Below are 23,130 nucleotides of genomic sequence, written 5' to 3'. Positions count from 1 at the left end.
GTCACTCTTCTAAATATGTCTATTGGACTCTAAGTGCTACAGTGTGATGTCCATCATCACCTATTTATGAAGCACATGAATAAGCTCTTCTTTGACTGCCAGGAAGTTCACAGCACTTGTTTCTCTGTGACCTCTCACTTCCATCACTGCAGATGTTAAATCCAATGTTATATATACATGCTTGATACGAGTCTGTTGACCACACTACAAATCTGCACAGAAATCAAATGAGCCTTGAGTTTCTATGGCCATACGGGTGTGCTAATTCCTTCTGAAATGAGGTACCATTGCAATCACTGAGACCCCATGATGGGCACAGAAATGCAGCATATGCTTCGGTAAACAGTCACTAACACAGAAGCTATGTCCAATGAGGCAGGCAGGGCTTTTCCCCACCATCGGTTCACAGATTGTGGGCAAACATTCAACTCTGGTCCTAGTCTTTGTACAGGAAACCTTGTTCCACAGACAAATAGATGGGAATGGAAGAGCTTGGTTATGGCAGTGTCCCCACAGTCACTTACCAGTAACCACCATAAATGCCACAGGGTCCCCACTTCCTCTGTCAGCATGACGGTACTTTCCATGTCCCAAAAGTCTGAGGTCTTACCCCACTGCAGGATCACTCCCTAGACACCCACACATCTGTGGGCACCTTATGGTTTCCACACCCCAGAGCCACAGCTCACACCAAGATAGGGAATGGTGGTTGCCGTCTCCTAGACAGTAAGAGGGATCGTTCCTCCAGAAGGAGAAAAACCTGGATTCTGTACCCTGGGCAAGGGTTTATCCCACCCCAGAGGGGCACTTTTAAGATGCTGTGTGTTTGTAGGGTCCTGATTCCCTCTGATCACCACCAGCCCTGACACACCTGTCATTTGCACCTCAGTAAATAGCACCTCCTGTCACCCACTGCACATTCCCCAACCAAAGCAGCAGCAAGACCTGCCTCGCTCTAGAAATACACATCATCTTCACTCCTCATTTCCCCTTCTGCCATCCCGTTTCTAGTGGATTCCCCAAGTGTCAGCCATGGGGTCTCTCTGAAAAGACACAGATCCTGTCCCTCTCCTTCCCAAAGCCCACAGTGGCATCCACTTGGTATTCAGGATAAACTCTGGTGGCCGGCCTGTGCTGCCCTCCTGTGTTTGTTCCCCTGGGCCACACTGGCCTTTCTCATCCTTGGCCACACACACTTGTTCTGCAAAAGAATGGATCAAAGTATTCAGGGGGTGATGGATAAATTTTACTGCTTTTCCCTTTCAAATCCCAAACTATAGTTTTCCTATTTCTTAAGTATTCACCATAAAGCAGTGAAATCAATGTAATGCAGAGAAGCCGAGTGGAGCAGCAAAAATGTGGAGAAGGTGAAAATGTCCACATTTTGAAACAAAGTGGTGTGTATGTGTGAACAGTGGGCAGCACCTCACTTGTTAAAACAAAGTGTCTGCGTAAGTGTCCTCTTTAGGGAGAGTTCTCATCCTTGCCTTTAAAAGTTTACCACAAAACCAGTTGCTCATTTACTTTTCATCCTTAGAAACACCTTCAGGAATCAAGCTGAGATCGCCAAATTTCTCAGGTGAGTCTGGATTTTATGAGTGTCTTAGATAAATGTGGTTTTTGTTTGTTGGCATATTTACACACACACACACACACACACACACACACACACATATGTTCACCTGTCTCTGGTCACACACTTGTTTCTACCATTTTAATCTGCCTGTGGGGAAGGGGTGAAGTTGGCAATTTCTGAGCATTTGTGGACAAAAACCTCATCCATTCCACTTAATAAAGGTAAACACATAATAACTGTAACTGTCAGGTAGGTCTGTATTTCCATAATGAGTTCTTACTTCTGAAGTTGACTGACCCTCACGGAGAATACCTCTCTCTCTTCAGAGGCCACATGGCCAGCTCCTCCACTTGCCTGCGCCTAGGCGTGCCCCTTCCCAGCCCAGCCACCCACCGAAGGCGGGCACATGCCACCTGTCCACGGATTTGACTACCTCTCTCTGTCACCCAGGGGTTTACAGAAACAGGATGCAGGGTACTCTTGGGGTCCCAGAAGCCCCATCGCCAGCACTCCTGATTCTCTCACCGCGGGGCGAAGGTGCAGGGACCCTCCCGTGCGCCCCGGGGGCTGTACCCCGCTATGGAAAGAATGACATCACAGAGGGGGGGCCGTCGGCGACCAAGACACCGGGGCGGGGACCGCGGGCCGGGGGCGGAGGAGCCCCCCGCACCGCGCCCACGAACGAGCGCGGCGCCGCGGCCCGCGCTGGCCGGGGACGGTGGGCGCTGGCCGGTGGGCGGCGGGCGGAGGGCCCGGAGCGCCCCGACGGCGGGGCGGATGGCGGGCGGCACTCAGGGCGATCCCGGAGCGGCTCCGGGAAATCCAGCCGGGTTTTGACTCCGATCGCCCACGGTGCCCGCAGCCGGCGAATGTAACAAAGAACAGTCGGCATGGCGGCTGGACCGGGGCGGCGGCGGGCCGGGCGGGGCTGGGGCAGCGGGCGAGCGGGCGCGTGGAGAAAACGGGCGCGGGCCGGATAGGGGCGGCGCGCGCGGGGGCGGCCAGCGAGCGCGGGGCCCCGGGCTTTACCTGCCTTTGGAATGTGCAGAGCGGGATCGGATCCGGACTCCGGGTTGCGATCCGCTCCGGAAACTGCGCAGCACCGGAAGCCGGGGGGGCGGTGGCGGGGCATTGTGGGAGTTGTAGTTCCCCGCCCGAGAGGGCGCGGGTTGCGTGGCCAGGGAGCCGCAGGCGCCGACCGTGGAGCGCGAGCTGACTGTCTGGTCCGCGGAGCGTGGACCAGGGAGATGGAGCGGGCAGCCTGGACGGAGCGGCGAGCGGAATAGATGGAGCGGGCAGCGCGGACGGAGTAGTGGGCTGTGTGGACCGGGAGTGGAAGGCGTGGACCAGGGACGCAGATGGCATTGACCGGGAGCTGGAGGCTCAGGGTGAGCGGGCCGCGTGAATCCCGATCGCCAGTAGAAGAGGGCCGGGTTCCGACTGCCCTTTTCCCGGAGCAGGAGAAGTTGTCTGGCGGCTGTGCGCTACCCCTTCCCGCGTGGCCCGTCTCGGCCCTGCAACGCCGGCGGCCACGCGCTCGTGTGGCTCGCACAGCTCCCTGTAGCTTTCTAGTGGCTATGTCGAGCCTTGATTTATTTGGGGGGATTAGGTGGGAGAAGGGGTCTAATTTTTCTTTAAATTAAGCCTGATGTTTGCTGCCCAATCATGATTTCTTGACCATCTTTCTAGTCCATCAGTAAACGGAAGCACTTGCTCTGCCCTTTCCAACCTCGTGAACTAGATGCCGGGCAGCTGGCCGGCGAGTGATATAGCCGAGCACTTGAATCCTGGTGGAGTAGGCTACTAAATGGACAGTCCCAGAAATGCACCCCGGTCCCAGGTCGGAGCCAAGTTGAAGCTAGAGCACTCCCTAGCACCCAGTGTTTCTGGCCCTTTTCCCCTACCAAACTTGGGGGTTCTGTGGCCTCTTGACCCCCTCCATCAAATGTCGTGTGGAACCAAAATATTAGAAATGGAAGGGATTAGTAGGTCTTTTAACCGAGTCCTGGCCGTTGAGAGTTGGAAAAGTAAGATGTGTTCATTTCTGCCTGGCCCAAACCCCCGTTCATAATGTCAAAGAGTTGTGATGAACTGAGGGAAATTATCTGAAATTGATATTGGCAAGGACTGATTCCCCTCATATATGCAGAGCTCTTATGAATCAATGAAAAAAGATAAATAGCCCAATAGATTTTTTTAAAAAGTCAATGGATAGCTCACACACAAAAAAATACAATGGTTCTTAAGATTATGAGAAACTAATTCAACTATTGTAGTAAGAAAAATAAATTGCAGTGAGATCATTTTTATTGCATTAGCAAAGATTTTAAAAGTACAGTATAATATTATCTGAAGAGATCAGAAAACCAACTATCTCATCCTTTTCTGGCGGGAGAATAAACTGGTATAGAGGGGATTTATCTGACAGCAGGCTCAGGTATATGAGTTGGTACATGTATAAGGTTAGTCCCAAGTCCCCGTTGAAAGGGCATGACCACTGGCTGACCAGTGGAGAGCGAGGTGTGGACTATCTGCTGCTAGAGGGTCATTTCTCCGCCCTGCCTGACACCCTGCAGTGACTTCCTGGTGGCATTTACATTATGTCTGGACCATAGCTTCCCAGACCTTTCCCAGTCATCTCACCTGTGCCTCTGACCTCAGCCCTGTTCATACTAGCCACGCCTGCCTGCTGTTCCTCAAACATGTTCTTGAGGTCCTTTGTACCCATTCCCTCCATCTTGGAACACTTTCCCAGGTTTTCCACCACCGTCTCTTCATTTTTCAGGTCTTTGCCCAAATGCTCCCCAACCTCTAAAGGCACAAACTGACCGCTGCTGCTAATGTGCATCCCCCACACTGATACATGCACCCTGCTAGTGGCATCACTGACAATTCCCAAATGCCCAGATGGCTGGTTCTCTGGGCCTCTGCATATTAAATATGAACCAGCAGACATAAACAAAAACAAGTCATTTACAGAAAATTGGACAGGTCATAGCTAGAGCAAAAAAAAAGTAGATGAGCTCAACCCACATAGGCCATTTTTCATAGCAATACATTGAACTAGGGTCAGATTCACAACATCATTGCCTCTTCAAAAGAATTCTCAACATATCCAGTATATTCTTTCAGTGAAGGCTAGAAATATCTTTTAAGATAGATATAAATTCATTTAAAAAATTTTTTCTTTATTGATTTTAGAGAGAGGGGAAGGGGGAGAAAGAATCATCAATCTGTTTCTGTTTGTACCCTGACTGGGAATTGAACCCACTACCATTGTGTATGGGGACAACGCTCTAACCAACCAAACTATCCAGTCAGGACTATATCCACATTTTTTTAAGTTAAAAAATTTTGTTGCTTGCCTGACCAGGCGGTGGCACAGTGGATAGAGCGTTGGACTGGGATGCCGAGGACCCAGGTTTGAGACCCCGAGGTCACCAGCTTGAGCGCAGGCTCATCTGGTTTGAGCAAAGTTCACCAGCTTGGACCCAAGCTGGCTTGAGCAAGGGGTTACTCGGTCTACTGAAGGCCTGCGGTCAAGGCACATATGAGAAAGCAATCAATGAACAACTAAGGTGTCTCAACGAAAATCTGATGATTGATGCTTCTCATCACTCTCTGTTCCTGTCGGTCTGTCCCTCTCTCTGACTCTCTCGCTGTCCCTGAAAAAACAAACAAACAAAAAAACCAAAAAAATTTTTGTTGCTTAAAGTATCAAGTTTTCATTGATTACAACTAATGCAGTGAATGTACAATATTGGACCCCAGGCAGAAAAAAAGAAAAGCCACTTATGAAGGATGTTATTGGGGAAATCTGAATATGGACTTGGTACTGGATAACAGTATTGCATCACTGAAAAAATTTCCAAGCATGGAATATATGATATGGTGATGATCTGTTCTTAGAAAATGCATTCTGTAGAATTTAGGGTGAAACATGACATCTTCAAATGTAACAGAATTGGTTATTCTAGGTAAAAGAATAGGGTATTCTATAGGTTTTGAGATTTTAAAAAATAAGTTGGGGAAATTAAAAAAAAAAAAAAAAAGAGCTTTTATTATCAGTGGGTTTTCCTAAGAACACTATATTCTTCCCGAACAGAGACTAGCTGTGGCATTTAGATGTAATCTCTTACCGTGTGGCCCCAGATTGGGGGTGATGCTCCAGCCCTGACCCTGGCCTGCCTTAGATGTGTACTTTCCAACTGACACATCTCATCAACTCTGGTTTTTTGCTTATTTAAGTATAAGACTCAGTACTGGACATTATGGATAATATGTATCCTAAGACACTTTTCTGAGCTCCTCCTAGCTTGTGTTTTCAATCTAGTTAATTTTTCCCATCCAGATAAAGAAAGAAGTCAACAGCAGATCTTTTAAATCAGGGATCGGGAAACTTTTTGGCTGAGAGAGCCATGTACGCAACATATTTTAAAATGTAATTCTGTGAGAGCCGTACAACGACCCGTGTACCTTATGCATTATCCAATAAAAATTTGGTGTTGACCCGGAGGACAGCTGTGATTGGCTCCAGCCACCCGCAATGAACATGAGCAGTAGGAAATGAATGAATTGTAATACATAAGAATGTTTTATATTTTTAACACTATTTTTTTATTAAAGATTTGTCTGTGAGCCAGATGCAGCCATCAAAAGAGCCACATCTGGCTTGTGAGCCATAGGTTCCCAACCCCTGATTTAAATCCTCCTATGTGCAAAGCCTTGCATCTCACTTTTTACTAGTCTCACCCATAACAGGGAGCATTACCCTGAAACATCATATGAGGCCATAAGTCTCATTCACTCTATTCAACACCAAGTAGGAGAGACACATTGCTTTGAGAATGGATTCTCCAGCCTAAACTCAAATTCTGGTTCTGCCCCTTATCTTCTGTGTGGTCCTGGGCAAATTACTTAACTTGTCTGTGCCTCTGTAAAGCTGGGCTAGATCATAACTTGGGGTTCATCTAAAAGAATACAGTACTCACTATATGTAAAACACTTGAAAAAAATTCCTGGCACATAGTCAGTACTCAATTAGTAACCTAGTATCACTGTGATCTCAAGTCTTTCTCTAGCTTTTCTATAAAATATCAAATATATACCTTATATTTGAAGCATCTATATATCTAACTTTACCTTATCAATTCTGTTGACATCAACCTACCAGTGGTTGGCAAACTCATTAGTATACAGAGCCAAATATCAACAGTACAACACTTGAAATTTCTTTTTAGAGCCAAATTTTTTAAACTTAAACTATATAGATAGGTACACTGTTATTAACTTAATTAGGGTAGAGTACCCTTTGTGGAAGAGCCACGCTCAAGGGGCCAAAGAGCCGCATGTGGTTCACAAGCCGGTTTGCTGACCAGGGTTAGTCAACAGTATTGCATGCCTAGCATCTGCAGGGTACAATGTGGCAATTTGCCTTTTGGACAGTCAGGAGAGAGAGCCCAGGTGAGCTGGGGTAAAAGGTGATGCTTCTAGGTCACCGTGGGAAGAGGGTTTGGTCTGGCCCTTTCTCTTCAGGGAAGACAGTAGGCATCCTCCTGAAATCCAGCCTTCTGTGGTGACTGATCTACCTTTCCTTTTAGATAAATGATTTACTGACATATATACCCAGCACCTTGTATTTGTTATGGTGACTGAACTCAAAACAGTATTTTTTGTCACATACCCTCTCTGTGTCAGGTTCCAACCCCTGCCCCGGTCCCATGAGTGGGGTAGGATAGGTGCGGGCTGAGAGTGCTTATTTAATGCCGTCAGCTGCCATCTGTCAGGTGGCACCATTCTAAGCCCAGGGAACACGGGCACTTACATTCTTGCTGGGCAGCATAGGTGGAAATTATATGGGGCCAAAGACAGGGCCTGAGGATGCTGGCACAAGTGCCCGGGCCAGCCTTGGTGGTTGAAGCCACTTCCTGGAGAAGACAGGGCCTGAGTTAATTTAGAACATTAGAAAAGTGAGGGGGTATGCTGGGGGCCAGGGGGGCACATTCCAGAATGACCACAAATGAAATAGACTAATTTGGGCCAAGTAGACGGGATTGGCAAGAACTCGGTGTCCCTCTGAGGTGACAGGTAGGAAATCAGCTTAGGAAAGCTGGTAAATTAGGAGAAGCAGGAACTTGCAGCAAGCCCATCCAGTCTCTTCCAGAGTGCCGGCACGAAATGGATCCCAGGTCACCCAGGAAGCAGCAGTTCAGTCCCAATCCCAGAACACCCCAATCCCAAACAAGATGCAGTGCCAGTGCCACCTTCTCACCTGGAGCCCAGAATCCATGTGCCCTAATATCACAAAAGCTGTGGGTCCATATGGGCTCTTCAGGGAGCACTGCCTGCTCAGAGGGCAGATAGGGTCAGGACACCTGAGAACAACGTTGGACCTGGGTGAGGGGTCGAGGGGAGTCTGGTGCTTCCCCCAGTGCACCTGTTCTCTGAATGCTCCCATGCTCAGGCACCGCAGGGGGGCGGGTGATGCTGAAGGAAACAGACTGACAGCCAGGATGGAGATACCTAAGGGATTGTGCAGACAGGGCTGTCTGTGCATTGCTCCAGACCCAGCTGCTCTTGCTCTACCCCACCTAGTCACTGCTGCGAGGCCTGTGTAAATGCAGGCACCATCCCTACTGTGGCCCCACTGGGCATCAGCTCCTCTGACCCCACACTCTGCACTCACCCGTGGGCCACTGCTAGGTACAATGTTGACAGTGTGGGTCAATGGATGGATAAAAGCTTCTACCCCAAGGGAACTAACTGCGCTTCTCAGGTCTCTGGGCATCATGAAGGGTCATACAGTCACCTTATGCTAGGTTTTGCCACTGAGGGTCCACGCCAAGTAGACCCTGACTGGTAGCACCCACAATCCACCATGACCTGAACATTCACTGCAAACACTGACTTCTTAGTAAGTGGTTTAGCCCCAGACCTAAAACAGGGTGCTAAGTGACTTAAATCATGTAAGAAGCATGTTAAGATGAAGGTCCTTTGCCAGGAACAGAACAAGGAGGAAGCCTCTTCTCTCACGCCACCTTCCCTTGATGGCTGTGTGCATGGCCTGCTGAGGCAAAAGAAAGGTGGTTCTGAGACCCTCAGAGAAATGAAGGACGTCTGGGCCAGCATGGGACTCAGCAAAAACAATTCAGTTTTTAGTGTTCCATGTGTACATTTATTTCTTTAAAGACTGGTTTCCAGCCACATCTCCAGATGAGCCCACTGCACAGGGCTGGTGTAGGACTGGAATCGGTTTTTAAAGTGCTACCCAGGGATACAGTCATTGTCATGGAAGTTCATCAACACACTAGATCACAAGCCAAACTTTCCACATACCTAGAAAATCTTTTATTTTATTATTTTTTCTTAAATGTAGCTTTAGTGTGACATTGGACAAAAAATGTACAAATCTAAATTACAAATGATACATTACTGATCAGCGGGAAGCTGGGTGAACTGGGCAGGTTAATGCTAAAGAAAAGAAACCAGAGATAACCTGAGTTTGCTGTGCAGGGTTTAGCAGTCCCTGTGGTACTTGCTTTGGTAATCACGCCTTGGCAGCTAGGGACAGTGGCAAGAGGGGTGACATCAGGATTTACACCAATGCCGAGACCTGCTTTCCATCTGGTAAAGTGTCCTGACCTCTAACGACCACCAGCTTGTACACTGAGGTTCCCAGGATGGTTGAGATTATTACTCAGAACACATCCATATTTGTCGGCAGCAGTGCAAATTAATCTTTCCCTTCTGCTCAAGAAGAAAATTTGCAACTTCCTTCTATAGATATGGCTGGAAGGAACCAATTAAAAATCTATACAGGCTCCTAATTTGTGATTGGTTGGCAGCAGCTGGCCAGGTAGCCGTCACCGGGAATCAAGGACTGGCTTTTGAACTTGAACTTGAGACTTGATTTAAATAAAGTGCTCTTTCTAAACCCTCCTCACAGGTGGTTTGGAACAGAATGAGATGGCTACTTTTGTTAATACCACATTAAAGCAAGCTCACACCCAGCTCCATTTCCTTCCTCCACAAAGACCACAAGCACATCCTCATGCAAAACGCACAGAAGCTTGCCAGCTCAACACCAGTGTGCGCTCCTGGTTTCAGACAGACATACAGGAAGATTAGTGTTCACCAGGAATCACTTTTAAAATACCACTCTGAAAAAATGTCATCGAGACCAGATAACAAAAACGAAAGCTCTCAAAGCCACTAAAAATATGTGGGAAAAGGTAAGAAAATTGGTGATTTACAAATTAGTGTGTTTTGTATTGAGTGTATAATTGCAACTGATATTTAACCTTAACAGCGTTAACTTTAACATAAATACCCTACACCATTAAAAAACAAACCTGGATACACGGCTTGGAAAAGAAACATTCACAGTATCGATACAGCCCATTGTCTCATGGTGCTACTTTAATGTCATTTCTCCTTCTGTTCCCTGCTACATTTGTGTCCTCCGTAACTAGAAAAGACCATGAAGACAAAGTGTGTGGGTTTGGAGGATGGGCTCCTGAATCTCATGCAAATGGACAGAGGTCTCATATGTACCCAACAGATACAAAGCATCGTGGATCTCCATGACAAGACTTTCCACCTCCCATATTAACTCACTTCTTTCACAGACAAGGCGACAAACCCCACCTGGCACTTTCCCAGGATCCCAGAGAGGTTTTGGGTCATGAGGAAATTGAGAAAGCAGAGTCTTTGATGAAGACATTAAACAGTGAGCAGGATGCTCCTGGGATCAATCTGGAAATGGCATTGCCTAAAAGTTGGGGGTTTTTTGTTTGTTTTAGAGAGCAACAAAAACTCAATCTAAAACTCTAATATCTTCACATTGGAATAAATTGAATCCATCTGAATTTCAAAATTAAACAAACATAGAACCATACTTAAAACTTCTGACCAGTGTCTTAAATTCTGACACATTATGTCCTCTTAGATTAATTCTTGCATGTTACACAGCTGCCTACCATGAGAAAGAAAAGAAGTCCTTCAAGGGAAACAGAACATTAAAGTGACCAATCCATCCCCAAAAGAACTATAGTGATTACTGACCTGTGAAGATTAACTTTGTATAAATATAGTTTGTAATGCCAGGTGCTATTTTACAATGATTAAAATTGGAATATAATCTTTTAAAATGAAGTATGGTGGAAAAAATATCATTTTACAGTGACTTGATAATTCTTGGGACACCTAAGAATTTTCAAATGTGCATTATAAAGTAAAATTCTTAATGCAGTCTCCTAATTTCTCCCCCCAAATAAAAAAAGGAAAAAATTCTATAATTTTGTTTTTTATAAAGGTTTTGGCACCTCAATGGCTCTAATACCCCTGAAATATATGTTTAAGGATCAACAAAAGTGCCTGTAGGAAGGAGTGCCCCCAAGTTCACATCCATAACAAAAGTCAAGTTTTCATAATTGCCTTTTGAATCTTGTTGGAGGAAAATGAATCATATTAAAGCCTCAGAACCATTCACCCTAATGACAATTACTGCTTAACAAGCACATCTCCTAAAAGTGGCACACTCAGGAGTGGACCAACAGGACAACTGCGAAAGACCTAAGTGGTGTGCTGATGGGCAAAGTGCTTGAAAATACACGTAGAGATATTAAAGTTGTATATCAAGCTTAGCATTTTTTCCCCACTAGAAATTGAACACAACCATCCCAAAGTGTGTCAAGCACTGTTCACAGCAGAATTCAGACAAGCTCCTGAAAGGCATCTCATACAAGCTTGGCCCCCTTTTCTTCTTATTAAACTTCCATTCCTAAGAGTCATACCTGAGACATAAAATAATTTCCTCTTTTGCCCTAAAAGTACTTCATTTCAGCTATTGGCAATATTTGGCAAGCCAACCTTGGACTAAAGAGAATCCAGGTATGTACGTGGGGTACCACATTCTCTGAGCTGTCACTTATTGCTCCTAAGTGCACTGGGGAGGCTCACCGCACTCCTGCGCTTTGCAAGAGCCAGACAAGACAAGTCCATGTGCTGACTGTGCCACTGGTACTGAAGGAGAGCCTTTGACACTCTCAGGAAAATGTAAAAACCATACAAGAATTTATATATCTCCCAATTGCAAATAGGCTCAAAGTAAACTTAGAAAAGTGTTCAGCATAATATGCATAGGATATATTTAGTATTTGCATAATTTTTCAAGTTCTATGGCTAATAGCAAAGGCAAGTGTCTTTTTACATTTGTCATAGTGTTTCCATTTCTGTCGTAATCTGTCTATTTACCAAAATCTGCCTGTGTCCCACCTCTCTCTACTCAGGGCCAGCTGTGCTGTTTTATCCCAAGCAGCCATATATAAAAAAAGTGACCTATGTATTCCATTCACAGTGACAGCACAGAGGGTCATCTCCTTGTGACATGGTCCAGGTGTGGAACCAAAATAATACCCGTTAGAGCACAGAGTGGGTGAAATTGAGGCCCCAGACTTGCCCCCATCCACATCCATTGTAGTAGGTTCTTAGTTCATAATGTAAATCTTAACATCGAACTTCAGCTCTTAGATTTGAGCATAGCCCGTGTGCAGGTCCCTCCGGTCTCCTTTGACATCTGGTGGTAGAGGTTTGGTCAGTTCTCTCTGGGGTAGACTCCTGGCTGGAGACTCAGATTTTTCATCTCCGTTAAAAGATTACACTGTCAGTAAAATGGCAGCTAGACAAGACTGGCGTCCGACAGCTTGCTGGCACTCACTCCAACTCCGTCCAGATGGGTCATTCATGGGTCACTGTCTCCATAATCCATAATCGCAGTGAAGGAGGCCACATCCACCTCAGCCTACACTCCGGGGTCCCTGGGGCCGCCATTCATGGTGGTCTTGCTCCTGTGCCTGGACAGCAGCTTCTTGTTAAGGATACTGGTGAGTGTGACCCCCTTCCTCCGGGGCCCTTCCGGCTGCTGTAGAAACACCAGATCATTGTGGGACTGGCTCAGGCTGGGGTCCTTCTGCTGGTGCCGCCGGCGAAAGAACAGCTTTGCACCTTTTCCTAAAATGCCCCCTGGGAAAGCAAAGCAAGGGGCTGGTCAGCGCGGCTGCGGGTGGAAGGAACGTGGGGCAACTGGGCCGTGTGGACAAAGCAAAGAGGAAATCTGAGTGACACTGAAAAGAGCAGCTTATTCCACCAGGGTGCCAACGCTATTCGCGTGAGAAAAATGACTGGAATCCAGCTTGTGCACAAACACTGGACTTCCCAAGATGAAATCAAGAAAAGACTATGAAAGTAGAGGCAGTAAGCTGGACCACCAGTGTGTATCCATTCCAGGGCAGGGACCCGTATCATTGACTTGAGTCAATCCATAGGCGGCAGGCCATTCTCACCTTGGCCCCTTGGGTCCCCTCAGCACCCCACCTCTCCTCCCGTTATTAGGAAGGCTGTAAATGGCAAAGCAGTCCTAGCTGCTCCCATAGGACGGTCACGCTATTAAAGCCAAATCAAGGGCTCTAAGAACAATAGTATTCGCTTTCTTGAGAAAGTTAAATATTAATTCTTCTGGGGAGTAAGATTTTTTAAATTAACTCCATCATCTCAGGGCTAAATCATATGAGATATCTGTTGATAGTTTTTGACCTACCAAACCTCAATTTTGTATGGTTTGACCAAGCTGTATGTAATGTCAGGTAAAGAAATATGGAATGAAAAAATAATGAGCAGAGGCAAAAATAATTTCAATAGCAAGGATTCCTTAAAGATCAAATGTAAGCTAGCACAGCAACAGAACTAACTCACTGATTTTACATTTTCACAAATTAGTTTAACATCACATTAACCAAGGCCTGGCAAGGTGGGGAGCCTTTCCTGTTAGCCTGTGAAAGTCATTACCACTTGCGTGGAGGGGTTAGTGACTCTGAAAGAAGATAGATCTGCAGATCAAAGAGGGAACTTTATAGCTAATTTGGCAATTCATTCTTTTCCTGATAGATCTGAAAAATTCTTCAACAGTCATGACCTACAAAAATACCTACCATGTCTATTCAAAGGAGGGGGGGGGGTGCAGTGAGGAGCATCAGTTTTCTCTTCTGCCCAAGCCCTGTCTGCAAACTTTGGATAATCAACACTTAGTTGGGGAAAAGCAAGCACAGTACCCATGACTTTAAGAGGCCACTTACTGGACCTGGTGTTGGGGATGAACCTTGTGTTCCGGGTGCCTGGGCTAAGCAGCAGAATGGAACAATGTGAGGGCACCAAGAAGTGGACCTATTTAATATGTTCAAAGCTGCTGAAAAGACTTCAAAGAAAAACAAACATTTTTTTTTCTCCTTGGATCCAATCAAGTAGATGATTCTGAAAAATCATTAGAACACTTTTTATAGTGATCTAAAGTTTGAGAGCTGTGTGTAGAGTTTAAGGATGGCTGGGGAGGGATGAAGCCAGAGAGATGTGTCTGTCTGTGGCTTTGCTGTTGACCCTGGCTTTGATATGTGACATCTGCAAGCCATCTATGTTTATTCCTGCAGCCATTCAAACCACCATAAGAAGCAGAGTCACGAAATATCACCAGTTAGGGTGTGTCGGGGCTCAGAGCACCACCACTGACTGTACTTGACCCTGAAGTCTGGCAAGTGCATGTAGTGGTTGGTGCCCACTGGCTAATTACCTGGCGTATCAATGCCTGGGTGCAGTGACGGGGCTCCCAGCCTGACTAGGTAAACTCAGGTTGGGGGCTGAGGAGCTATTTCTGATCTGTACTCACCTGGCTTTCGGTAAAGGCTGGTGTTCTCGAGGGACATACAATGTGGGGCTCTCCCACTGGGATGCAGGAGAGGCCAGAGGGGCTGAGGGCCCACTCGGTGAACCTGGACTCTCTAATCCCACACCCCCAACCCATCCCCCAAGAGGAATGGAAACATGGGGAGGGGAGCAGACCAGTCCATCCCCAGGTCAGCAGGAGATCTGGGGTCTCAGCATTCAACAAGTCTTTTCCAGAGGTCTCATCTCCAAAACCCATTTCATGTGTCCCTGCTTTTAAGTCACTCTGGGGTCCAGAGTCAGGGCCCAAGGTGTGAGCCAGGGTGGTGTTATAGGTTGGACAGCATCTCTGCAAAATTCATATTTAGGGGTCCTAACCCTCAGTACTGCAGAATGTGACCTTATTTAGAGACAGGGTTAATAGAGGTGATTACGTGACCGTGAGGTCACTGGGATAGACCTTAATCCAATATGACTGGTGTCTTTATAAAAAGGTACAATTAGAGCCCTGGCCAGTTGGCTCAGTGGTAAAGCATCAGCCTGGCATGTGGAAGTCGCAGGTTCAATTCCCATCAGGGCACACAGGAGAAGTGCCCATCTGCTTCTCCATCCTTCCCCCTCTCCTTTCTATCTCTCTCTTCCCCTGCCGCAGCCAAGGTTCCACTGGAGCAAAGTTGGCCCGGGCACTGATGATGGTTCCATGGCCTCCACCTCAGGCACTAGAATGGCTCCAGTTGCAATGGAGCAATGGCCCAGATAGGCAGAGCATCGCCCCCTAGTGGGCATGCCACATGCAGGAGTCTGTCTCTCTGCCTCCCTGCTTCTCACTTCAGAAAAATACCCCCCAAAAAGGGGGGAAGGCGATTAGGATCCAGACTCAGGGGGATGCCACATGAAGGTAAAGACAGATAAGGGGTGATGTGCCTACAAGCCAAGGACATAAGAGATGGCCAGCAGACACCAGAAGCTGAGGGAGAGCAGGGACAGATGCTCCCTCATGGCCTCAGGAAGAACCAACAAGTCACCACACCGATGTTTCCCCTGACTTGACATGACCTATCATGGCTTCCATGGGGACAACATCAGCTTCTCAGACAGAGGGCCATCAGGTGAGGGGAGGTTTGCAATTCTATAGGCTGGAGCCCCAGATGCATCTCCCAACCCCCTCAGAGGGAAGTCTTCACCTTGGCTAACAAATGAGGAAGCTGAAGCTGTCAGAGGTGACATGCTCTTTCCTGCTAACATGGGCCCAGAGTGGGGTACCTGTGTTTTCATGCCTGCTCTTTTTCTGTGCTGCTAAGGGTGGCACCTAAGCTGGAAGGGGATGGGACCCACCCTTGAGAAGTGGCCAGCAAGTGTCTGTAAAGGGCACATCCATGATCGAGTCATGGGGGTGGCCTTTGGAGAACCAGGTGGATTGTAACCATCAGAGGATGTCGCAGAGCAGAGCCCCGCATTCTGCATGGACTCAGACAGGCTTTCTGGAATAATGTAAATCTCTTTGGAGGCATGCTGGTAGCGTGGGTGGGAGAGGACATTCCAGTGTGGCCAACCCTTCTTCGGGGCCCACAGTTTAACTCACCAAACAGGAAGAATAACGAGCATAAACACAGGTAACTCCATCATCATTCCCAAATAAAAAATCACTGGTCTGTTTAAACTTGACCACTGCATCACAATCACCTTAGGGGTAAATAGTGCCTGAAGGACTTGAACACTCCACGGTGGGCGTGAGGCTCATAGTGCAGACAGGCAGGCACACACCTCTATCAATGGAGAAGTAATACCAAATGTAGCTGCCTTGACTAATGATACTGTGTGGTCAGTTTTCTATGTCAGTTTGACCCGCACACCCAGTGATTCAATCAATCTGATCTCAGCCTTCCTATGAAGGCATTGGTGGGTGTGGTTCACATTTACAGCCAGCTGGCCTGAACTATAGGGGATGACCCTGGATACTGGGGCTGGGTGCCTCCCAATCAACTAAAAGCCTAAAAGAGCAAAAATCAAGGTTTCCTGGAGAGGAAGAAATTCTGGTTCTGCGTCTCCCCCCTGGCCAGCCCAGATTTCAATTTCAGACTTGTCAGCCCCAGGGTCACATGAGCCAAGTCCCTGAAATATGGAGCCTATTGGTTCTGGTTCTTAGAGAACCCTGACTGAGAACCCAGACAATAACTAACAGTTGGCGTGTCACACCTGACGTTGGGCCCACAGAACCTGTCACCTTTGCAGATAGGAAAGTTCCGTGAAAAGGAGACGGGCTGTCTCCTCTATAAGCCTCACTCCTTTCCTGCAGGCTACCTTCTCCACACCAACAGGCAAGAGGCAAAACTCAGCCCTCACCCACAATTTCCACAATTCCTTGTGATAAAATTGGAGACAGATTATATGAAATCTGAGGCAAAAAACCAAAATCTTAAATGGGGCCAGGAAAAATAATCTTTCCCTGGTCCTAGCAAAGTTAAAAAATTTTTCACACACACAAAAAAGGCCGAAGAATAAACAATACAAGAAGGAATTTAAAAAATTATTCTACATTATTACAGCTTGAATAATATATTCCCTAGTTTCTACAGAGTCTAAGAGACACAAATAGCTCATTGAAGAATCCATCTTAAAACCTGATAGGTAGGAAAACTGACCAAACGCTACCTTATAAACTGTAGTCTGCTGTCCCCAGGCCGAACCAATAGTCTGGTTGTAACAGGGACAACTCTTTAGTCCTGGAGGCCGATTAGGGACCAATCTATATGTGTGTCACAGCGAGGTTCTTTTATCCCATCAGGTAACAGAGACATGTCCTCCCCAGACCAGCTGAGACCAAAGTGCTACCCTAACCTGACAGGCCACTTTTTAGGAGGAATACAGGAAAATCTGCACCTGGGCAAGTAAAACTAGAAAGGGACGGGGTAGGGGGGCAGGGAAGAAGTGACGGGGATTGTATAGGATCTTCTCATGGCAAGGCTATACTTAATTTATAAAAAAAAAAATATATATATATATATATAACAAAAATAACTTACTGTGTAGGCAATTAATTCTGGTTGGCATAGCGATCCTCTTAAGTAAAAGGGGAGGAGCACAAGGTGAGGAGAGGAGGTAACAGGTAAGCGAGAGCAAAATGAGAATGAAAACAGTGAGTTTTGCAGCACTGACATCATGCACACATATGAAGCTGCCATGCAGGGCATCTGGCAAGGTTCTGTGTACTTATTGATGCTTTTCTTCTCTGTGGTAAAACACATATAACACACAATTTACCACCTCAGCCACTCCCAAGTGCAAGGCTCGGTCATGGTTCGGTGTGAAGTGCATTTACATTGCTGGGCAGCCGCATTGCATCAATACTTTACTGAGCTAAAAATAAGCCTAACCTTAGGGAGCAATTTGGCTGCACTGGCTACAGTGTTATCAATAGGAACATTTGCAAATGGCAAAACTCCAGAATTCTACCTATGCAGCCACCCTCGGAAACCTAGTACAGAGCTCCTTGCTACTGCAAAAGACACTGGGCTCTTCCGCCATAACAATAAGCTTTAGTTTAAACATGAGAGAAAAATCACATGCCTGCTCCCCTCTAACACTAGTTCAAAAACCTTTGGTGGAAAACAAAAATTATTCGGCACCCACTGTACGTACTTGTCGGGGGTTCTGACACCATCTCATAGAGATGCCAAGTGCAAATTGCTCAGAAAACACTAGAATGGAGGAGCAATTTTAAAATACCGCTGCACCTGTCTCTTTTAAAGCCTCAGATCTGCAGCACCCCAGGCCTGACATCCTGGCAGCAGCCCCAAACGCCAACCCTCAGGGTGGTGCTCAGGGCAAGAGCTGGAAGCGGCCCCTGCCATACCTGTCTGGAACCTTGGTCCCCAAACGTTCCTTTTTTAGAGGGGTGTCATCCATCTGGCTGGTGATGGGAAAGGAACAGGATGGCCACAACAAAGCAAGGATGGAAAGCCAAACGAAGAACTCTCCAGAAGGACAAGCAGAGGGCAAAAGGAGGATGAATGGACAGTGGTCAGTGAATAGACCTGGGGTCAGTGAGGTGTGGTCTTTCGGGATGAACCAGGAGGGTAGGTGGGAGGCTTGGGTTCCATGAAGAGAAAAGGAAATGAAGGGAGGGAAGGGGCACCCCACCCTGCACCTCCTTGCTTTATACCTTGCCTGACATCCACCTGCCTGTCTCAGGACCAGGTAAGCTCTCTGGGGATGCCCTGGCCCCAGACATAGATCGGGCCAGAGGGGGTGGGCAGCCCTCTAGGCCAGCAGCTGGGCCACCCCTTCTACAACCTGGGCCTAGAGGTCAGTGCACAGGTCAGTGTGCAGGTCACAGCTTCCCAAGCCGCCCCAGGTCACCAGGGTTGGTCCACAGGATGATGTACCCAAGACCATGTAGCAGGCAAATGGAGGCCCGTGGATCCATCTTCATCACATGGTCTAGACACCATATCCAGGAATCATCCTCCTTTCTCTCTTTCTTCTTCTAATTTTCAACTCTTCCCCAATCTGTCCCTGCTATGCTCCGGCCAGGGGATGGGTCATAGAGAACAGATGTGAAGCAAACGGGATGAAGGTGGGTGAGGAGGGACGCAGACCCTATCACGGGTCACCAGCCTCAGCCCCGCAGACCCGGGGCTACACGACGCTGCGGAAAGGCATCCTGTGTGGGGCGTTGAGCAGCACCCAACCGAGCAGCAACCCCACACTCAGTTGTGACCATGAAAACTGTCTCCAGACACTGCTTGTGTCCCCTGGGGCACAGTCGCCCTGTCTGAGGACCACTGCCCCCGCACCAAGAACAGAGGAGCAGAGAGGCTGAGGCAGGACTGCTGACCAGGTTCCCAACAGGGGTTTCCTGAGGTCTATACTGTTGGGAACTAGGATTTAATACTAGTCACACCATCATTCCCGGTGTGGCTCAGGGGCCCAGTGCTGTCTTCCTCACTGGGGTCTCCTTATGGCCTGGCAGGCAGCAGGGTTTTGTGGGAAAAGGGTACAGGTGGTGGGGACACCCTGTTCATGGTGAAGTCTCAGACCAGGACCTGTCCCCCAGCCTCTGTTCCCTCACTCAGTCTCTTCAGGTCACTCTCATCCAAAGTGTGACATGGTGAAGAAATTCACAAATTTAAAGTACTAATTTAGAGCTAATGGAAAACAAGGGATTATTCCAGTGAAATGATTACCTCATCACTACACACATCCTAAGTTAATCGGCTAACTTTCTGGGCAGTTTATGGCCCTGTGGAGCAGTTTAGGTTAGAGTGATGACATGTGGTTTGGTTTTCTTGCAGGGGAGACTCTGAGAGGCACAGTGAGCAGAGGTGCCAATCTCCATGCTGAAGGGAACCCCATCTCTGCCCAGCTTTGTTCTGGATAGCCCCACTCTGTGTGGGGAGGGGAACAGAGAAGGGGCACCTCTAGACCCACTCTGTGTGTGGGGGGACAGACAGAGGAGGGTGCCTCTAGATATGAACACAAGCGGACCCCCAACTATGGAGAGATGACCCTGTGCTCATTCAAAAGGACTCTGAAGCACCCCCCGTCACACCCTGCCCACGGTGGGCTCAGACTTCAGCACAGGTGTCTGCTGGTGGGGGTGCTGGGGTGGGACGGGTAGCAGAGAAGGGAGAGGAAACGGGAGAAGAACTAAAAGTTTAGACACTAGCACCCAAGCAAAGCAGCCGTCAGCTGGGAGTCAGGGGTGTGGGGGTCAGGTACCTTTATGCTTTTTGGGAGCATCTGGCTCCCAAACACTCAGGGAGCTCTCTGATAGCTCATCCCCATCGGGGTCCAGCAGTGCTTGGCCATCCCAAGCCTCGACCTGTGACTCCTTCTCCAAGTCCCAGGAGGCCAGCTCACAATCCTGGGGCTCCAACACTGGCGGGGCCTGGGCTGAGGCCTCTGCCTCGGGCGGGGTAGAGGCCAAGGCCACCCCCGGCTGGGACAGGGTGTCCTCTTCGTGGGTGCCATCCATGGAGGCCGCGTAGTCCAGCATCAGGGTGGCATCATTGTCCTGAGATAGAGAGGTCTGTCCAGCAGAGAGAAAAAGTCAGCATGAGGGAAGATTACAGGGACACACTGAAGGAAGCTTATCCCCCCAGGGGGCAGCTCATTGAATATGGCAATGGCATATGGGGTGGGAAGAGGCAGAAACTCAGCCAACACAGGTGTCCCTGCAGAGCAGAGGGGCATAGCCTGAGTTTTCAAGAGGGGGTGACATCCTTCCCCCAGAAGACAGGCTGGCTAGGAGACCTGTGGGAAGGCCAGGAGGTGAGATGGAAGAATGAGCTCATCCTTCTAAGTCCCAGAGAACACAGGGAGACCGAGGACGTGACCTTGGAGTCCCAGATTCAGTTCATCTTAGAATATTTGTTTCTACAGCACTTTTGTTTCCTGAAAGTAGAAACTAATCAGCACATACTTTGCACCCTAATAAAGTGTGTAAAACTTGTGTGGTGCTAAACTAACCTGTGGGGCTGGGAGGCAGGAAAGTGGCACATTGGAAGGTGAGAAGTGACTACGGGGGGGGGGGGGACACAGGGTGGGGAGGTCTGCTGGGGCTGGTCTATGGTTCTTGACCTGGGAGCAGCTGTCCAGGAGCATCTACTTAGTGACAATGGACAACTGCAGTTCTCTGACTCAACTGCCTCCCTGCAGACGTGTGCACTGGCTCAAGTCAGACAATGTGAGCACCAGTAGAAATAATAACTGTTAAATGTTAAGATCCATGACTTCCTAATGATTTAAAAATAAAATTTCTGAGGAGATGGTCACAGTCCCCATCCTTATTTTGCTCACTTGCATTCAGAACTTAAAACAAAACAAAACCTTGAGTGAGCAAGGGAGCTTCCAGAGACACCACCGGCACCTGCTGGCTGTGGCTGGAAGTGCAAGTGCAAGCAGGACACCCAGAGAGGTGTGACCTGGCTCTTGGGTGATGCTGTGGAAGGCTACCAGCCAGCTGTGCCTGTTGGGACTTGAGCACTGGCCGCCCACGCCCTGAGTTTAATGGCAACATTGGTGACTCACCTCTGGCACCTTCCGCGACCCATTCTGGCCTTTCTCCTGGTAGCTGAGAGGTAGATTTTCAGCCTGCCTGTACCTTCCTGTCCCATCCTCTGGATGCCCTCAAAGAATTAGCTTGCCCTCAGGGTTCAACAATTCTTCCTCCTCGGTCCCTCCCACCATCGAATCTCCCAAGTGTCCCTCCAGTGCTCACACCATCCTTGCTTATTCTGAAATGTTAAAAAAGAGCATGGAACTTGACATGGCACCTTGCCCCAAGGGCCTGATCTTTCTGGCAGTCTGGCCTGCCTGGTACCCAGCAGCAGTAGGAAGGGGATCAGGATGTGTACAAAAACAAGCTCTGTTTCTGATTGCAAAAGACATACACATTCACAAAAAGTTACCATGGTTTAGAAATGTGTCATGTGGAAAGTGAAAGCTCTCCCCATATTGAACAGTGATGAGGGTGAAGGTTCCTCCCCAAGGATAGTCTGACATCCTCTCTCTTTCAATAACTTTTCTACAAACAATTCATCAACCTCTCAACAACCAAAGCATTCCTGGTAAGAAATGGTCACATTTCCTTCACAAACAGGAGAAGTGGTGTGAATGAAATACCACAAATCTCCCCCCTTGCTAGGTGAGGGACATAACCTGACATTTGTAAGCAGAACTTTCTGGAGGTGGATCAAGAGCTGGGGCCAACTTCTATAAGGGCCGGGGCTGCGGGCATAGCCGGACACCAGCGCCGGGCGCACCTTGGAAATCCCTGATATGATGATCGTGCTCTTCTTCCGTGGTGACTTCAGCTTCAGCTTCGAAGACTCGCTGAGCTGTCGGATGGCGACTTCGGCCACTGGATCTGAGCCGTTCAACACCAACAGTTCTGCAGGTGGGGAGGAGGGTAGGGCAGCGTCCACACCTTAGCAAAAATTAACACTCTCTGTGGACCCTCGTGCATAGCGGATTCTGTGTGACCCACGCTTGAAGTGTACACCAAGTGCATTTTTGTGTGTGAGTCATTCCTCAACTGAGGTGATAATAAACAACTAGAGCAAAGAAACCAAGAAAAGACCTCCAGCCTTTTGAAGGGCAGTGCGGTCACTCCTCTTTCCTGGCCAGTCTGGTTAACCACACGCTAGTGCATAGGCTATGAAGGGCCAAGGCCTAAGAGCAGCTCCCTCCCATGGTTAATACTGCATGCAGCCAACATCCGGGGACACTCAGCCTGTTCCAGGTGCCGTGCCATGGGATCTGTGCACATTATTTCATTCAGTTGTTCCCCAAACCCTGAAGTAGGTACTTTCTAAATCCTCATTCAAGAAACAGAGGAAGTTGTCAGGCAGCCAGGGCGGCAGCAGAGCTGACATGCCTAGCCTGGTCTCTTGGACTCCGAGCTGATGCTGAGAATGCACACTGTTCTGCTAAGAGTAAAATTAAAACGGCAATATATCAAAGGAACAGGATGTAAAAGGGGTATTTGTCATCTCAGTTTTGGCCGTGGACTGCAGACAACAGAGACTACATTTTCAAAGGGTGTGGTGACAGGATGAATACAGTCAAAAACTGCCTGGCTGTGACCTGTGCCAAGACGAGAGGAGGGTCACAAGAGAGGTTTGGGGAGGACACTTTAGGAGAGAGCTGTGCGGTGATTCCCAATAACTCCAAGACACAGGTATAGGAGTGCCACCCCTGCATGCCAAGCCCAGTGCTTCTGCGCTGTCCTCAGAGAGGTGGCAGGTGGGTCTGAGAAAGCTGCAGCTGCTGTGGCCCTGCACACTGGAGGCTGGTGCCGGGAGCTGGCTCCACTGCCCACAGGCCCAATGAGAAACTCA

At 48.1% G+C, this 23,130-nt stretch overlaps 2 protein-coding genes and 1 long non-coding RNA gene across 8 annotated transcripts in view; 1 reads left to right on the top strand and 2 right to left on the bottom strand.

Moving 5' to 3' along the window:
- Nucleotides 1-2,683, bottom strand: part of PRDM15 (PR/SET domain 15) — a 69,903-nt gene extending 67,220 nt beyond the window's left edge. For 2 of the 3 annotated variants that reach the window (XM_066370130.1, XM_066370132.1), the window contains exon 1: nt 2,610-2,683. The gene's annotated coding sequence lies outside the window, so the exon portion shown is untranslated. Of the gene's footprint in view, nt 1-2,605 lie in introns of all 3 variants that reach the window. The other variant, XM_066370131.1, reaches the window with a different exon arrangement.
- A 70-nt stretch (nt 2,684-2,753) lies between these two features.
- Nucleotides 2,754-10,337, top strand: LOC136395410 (uncharacterized). Its single transcript, XR_010749325.1, has 2 exons — nt 2,754-2,964; nt 9,522-10,337. It is a non-coding gene; the product is annotated as an uncharacterized lncRNA (long non-coding RNA).
- Nucleotides 10,338-11,407: 1,070 nt separating this feature from the next.
- Nucleotides 11,408-23,130, bottom strand: part of C2CD2 (C2 calcium dependent domain containing 2) — a 51,527-nt gene continuing 39,804 nt past the window's right edge. For 2 of the 4 annotated variants that reach the window (XM_066370133.1, XM_066370136.1), the window contains 3 exons: nt 22,054-22,181; nt 20,009-20,318; nt 11,408-12,598 (listed from right to left, as the gene is read on the bottom strand). In XM_066370133.1, coding sequence (XP_066226230.1) covers nt 12,378-12,598; nt 20,009-20,318; nt 22,054-22,181 — 659 coding nt within the window. In that variant the 3' untranslated portion in view covers nt 11,408-12,377. Of the gene's footprint in view, nt 12,599-17,310; nt 17,348-18,140; nt 18,262-20,008; nt 20,319-22,053; nt 22,182-23,130 lie in introns of all 4 variants that reach the window. The other 2 variants (XM_066370134.1, XM_066370135.1) reach the window with 2 other exon arrangements.

The sequence above is a fragment of the Saccopteryx leptura genome, chromosome 2, assembly GCF_036850995.1.
Source record: "Saccopteryx leptura isolate mSacLep1 chromosome 2, mSacLep1_pri_phased_curated, whole genome shotgun sequence".
In the NCBI taxonomy this organism is placed as follows: domain Eukaryota; kingdom Metazoa; phylum Chordata; class Mammalia; order Chiroptera; family Emballonuridae; genus Saccopteryx; species Saccopteryx leptura.
Note: the sequence above shows the minus strand (reverse complement) of the source record. Positions and strands in the feature narration are given on the sequence as shown.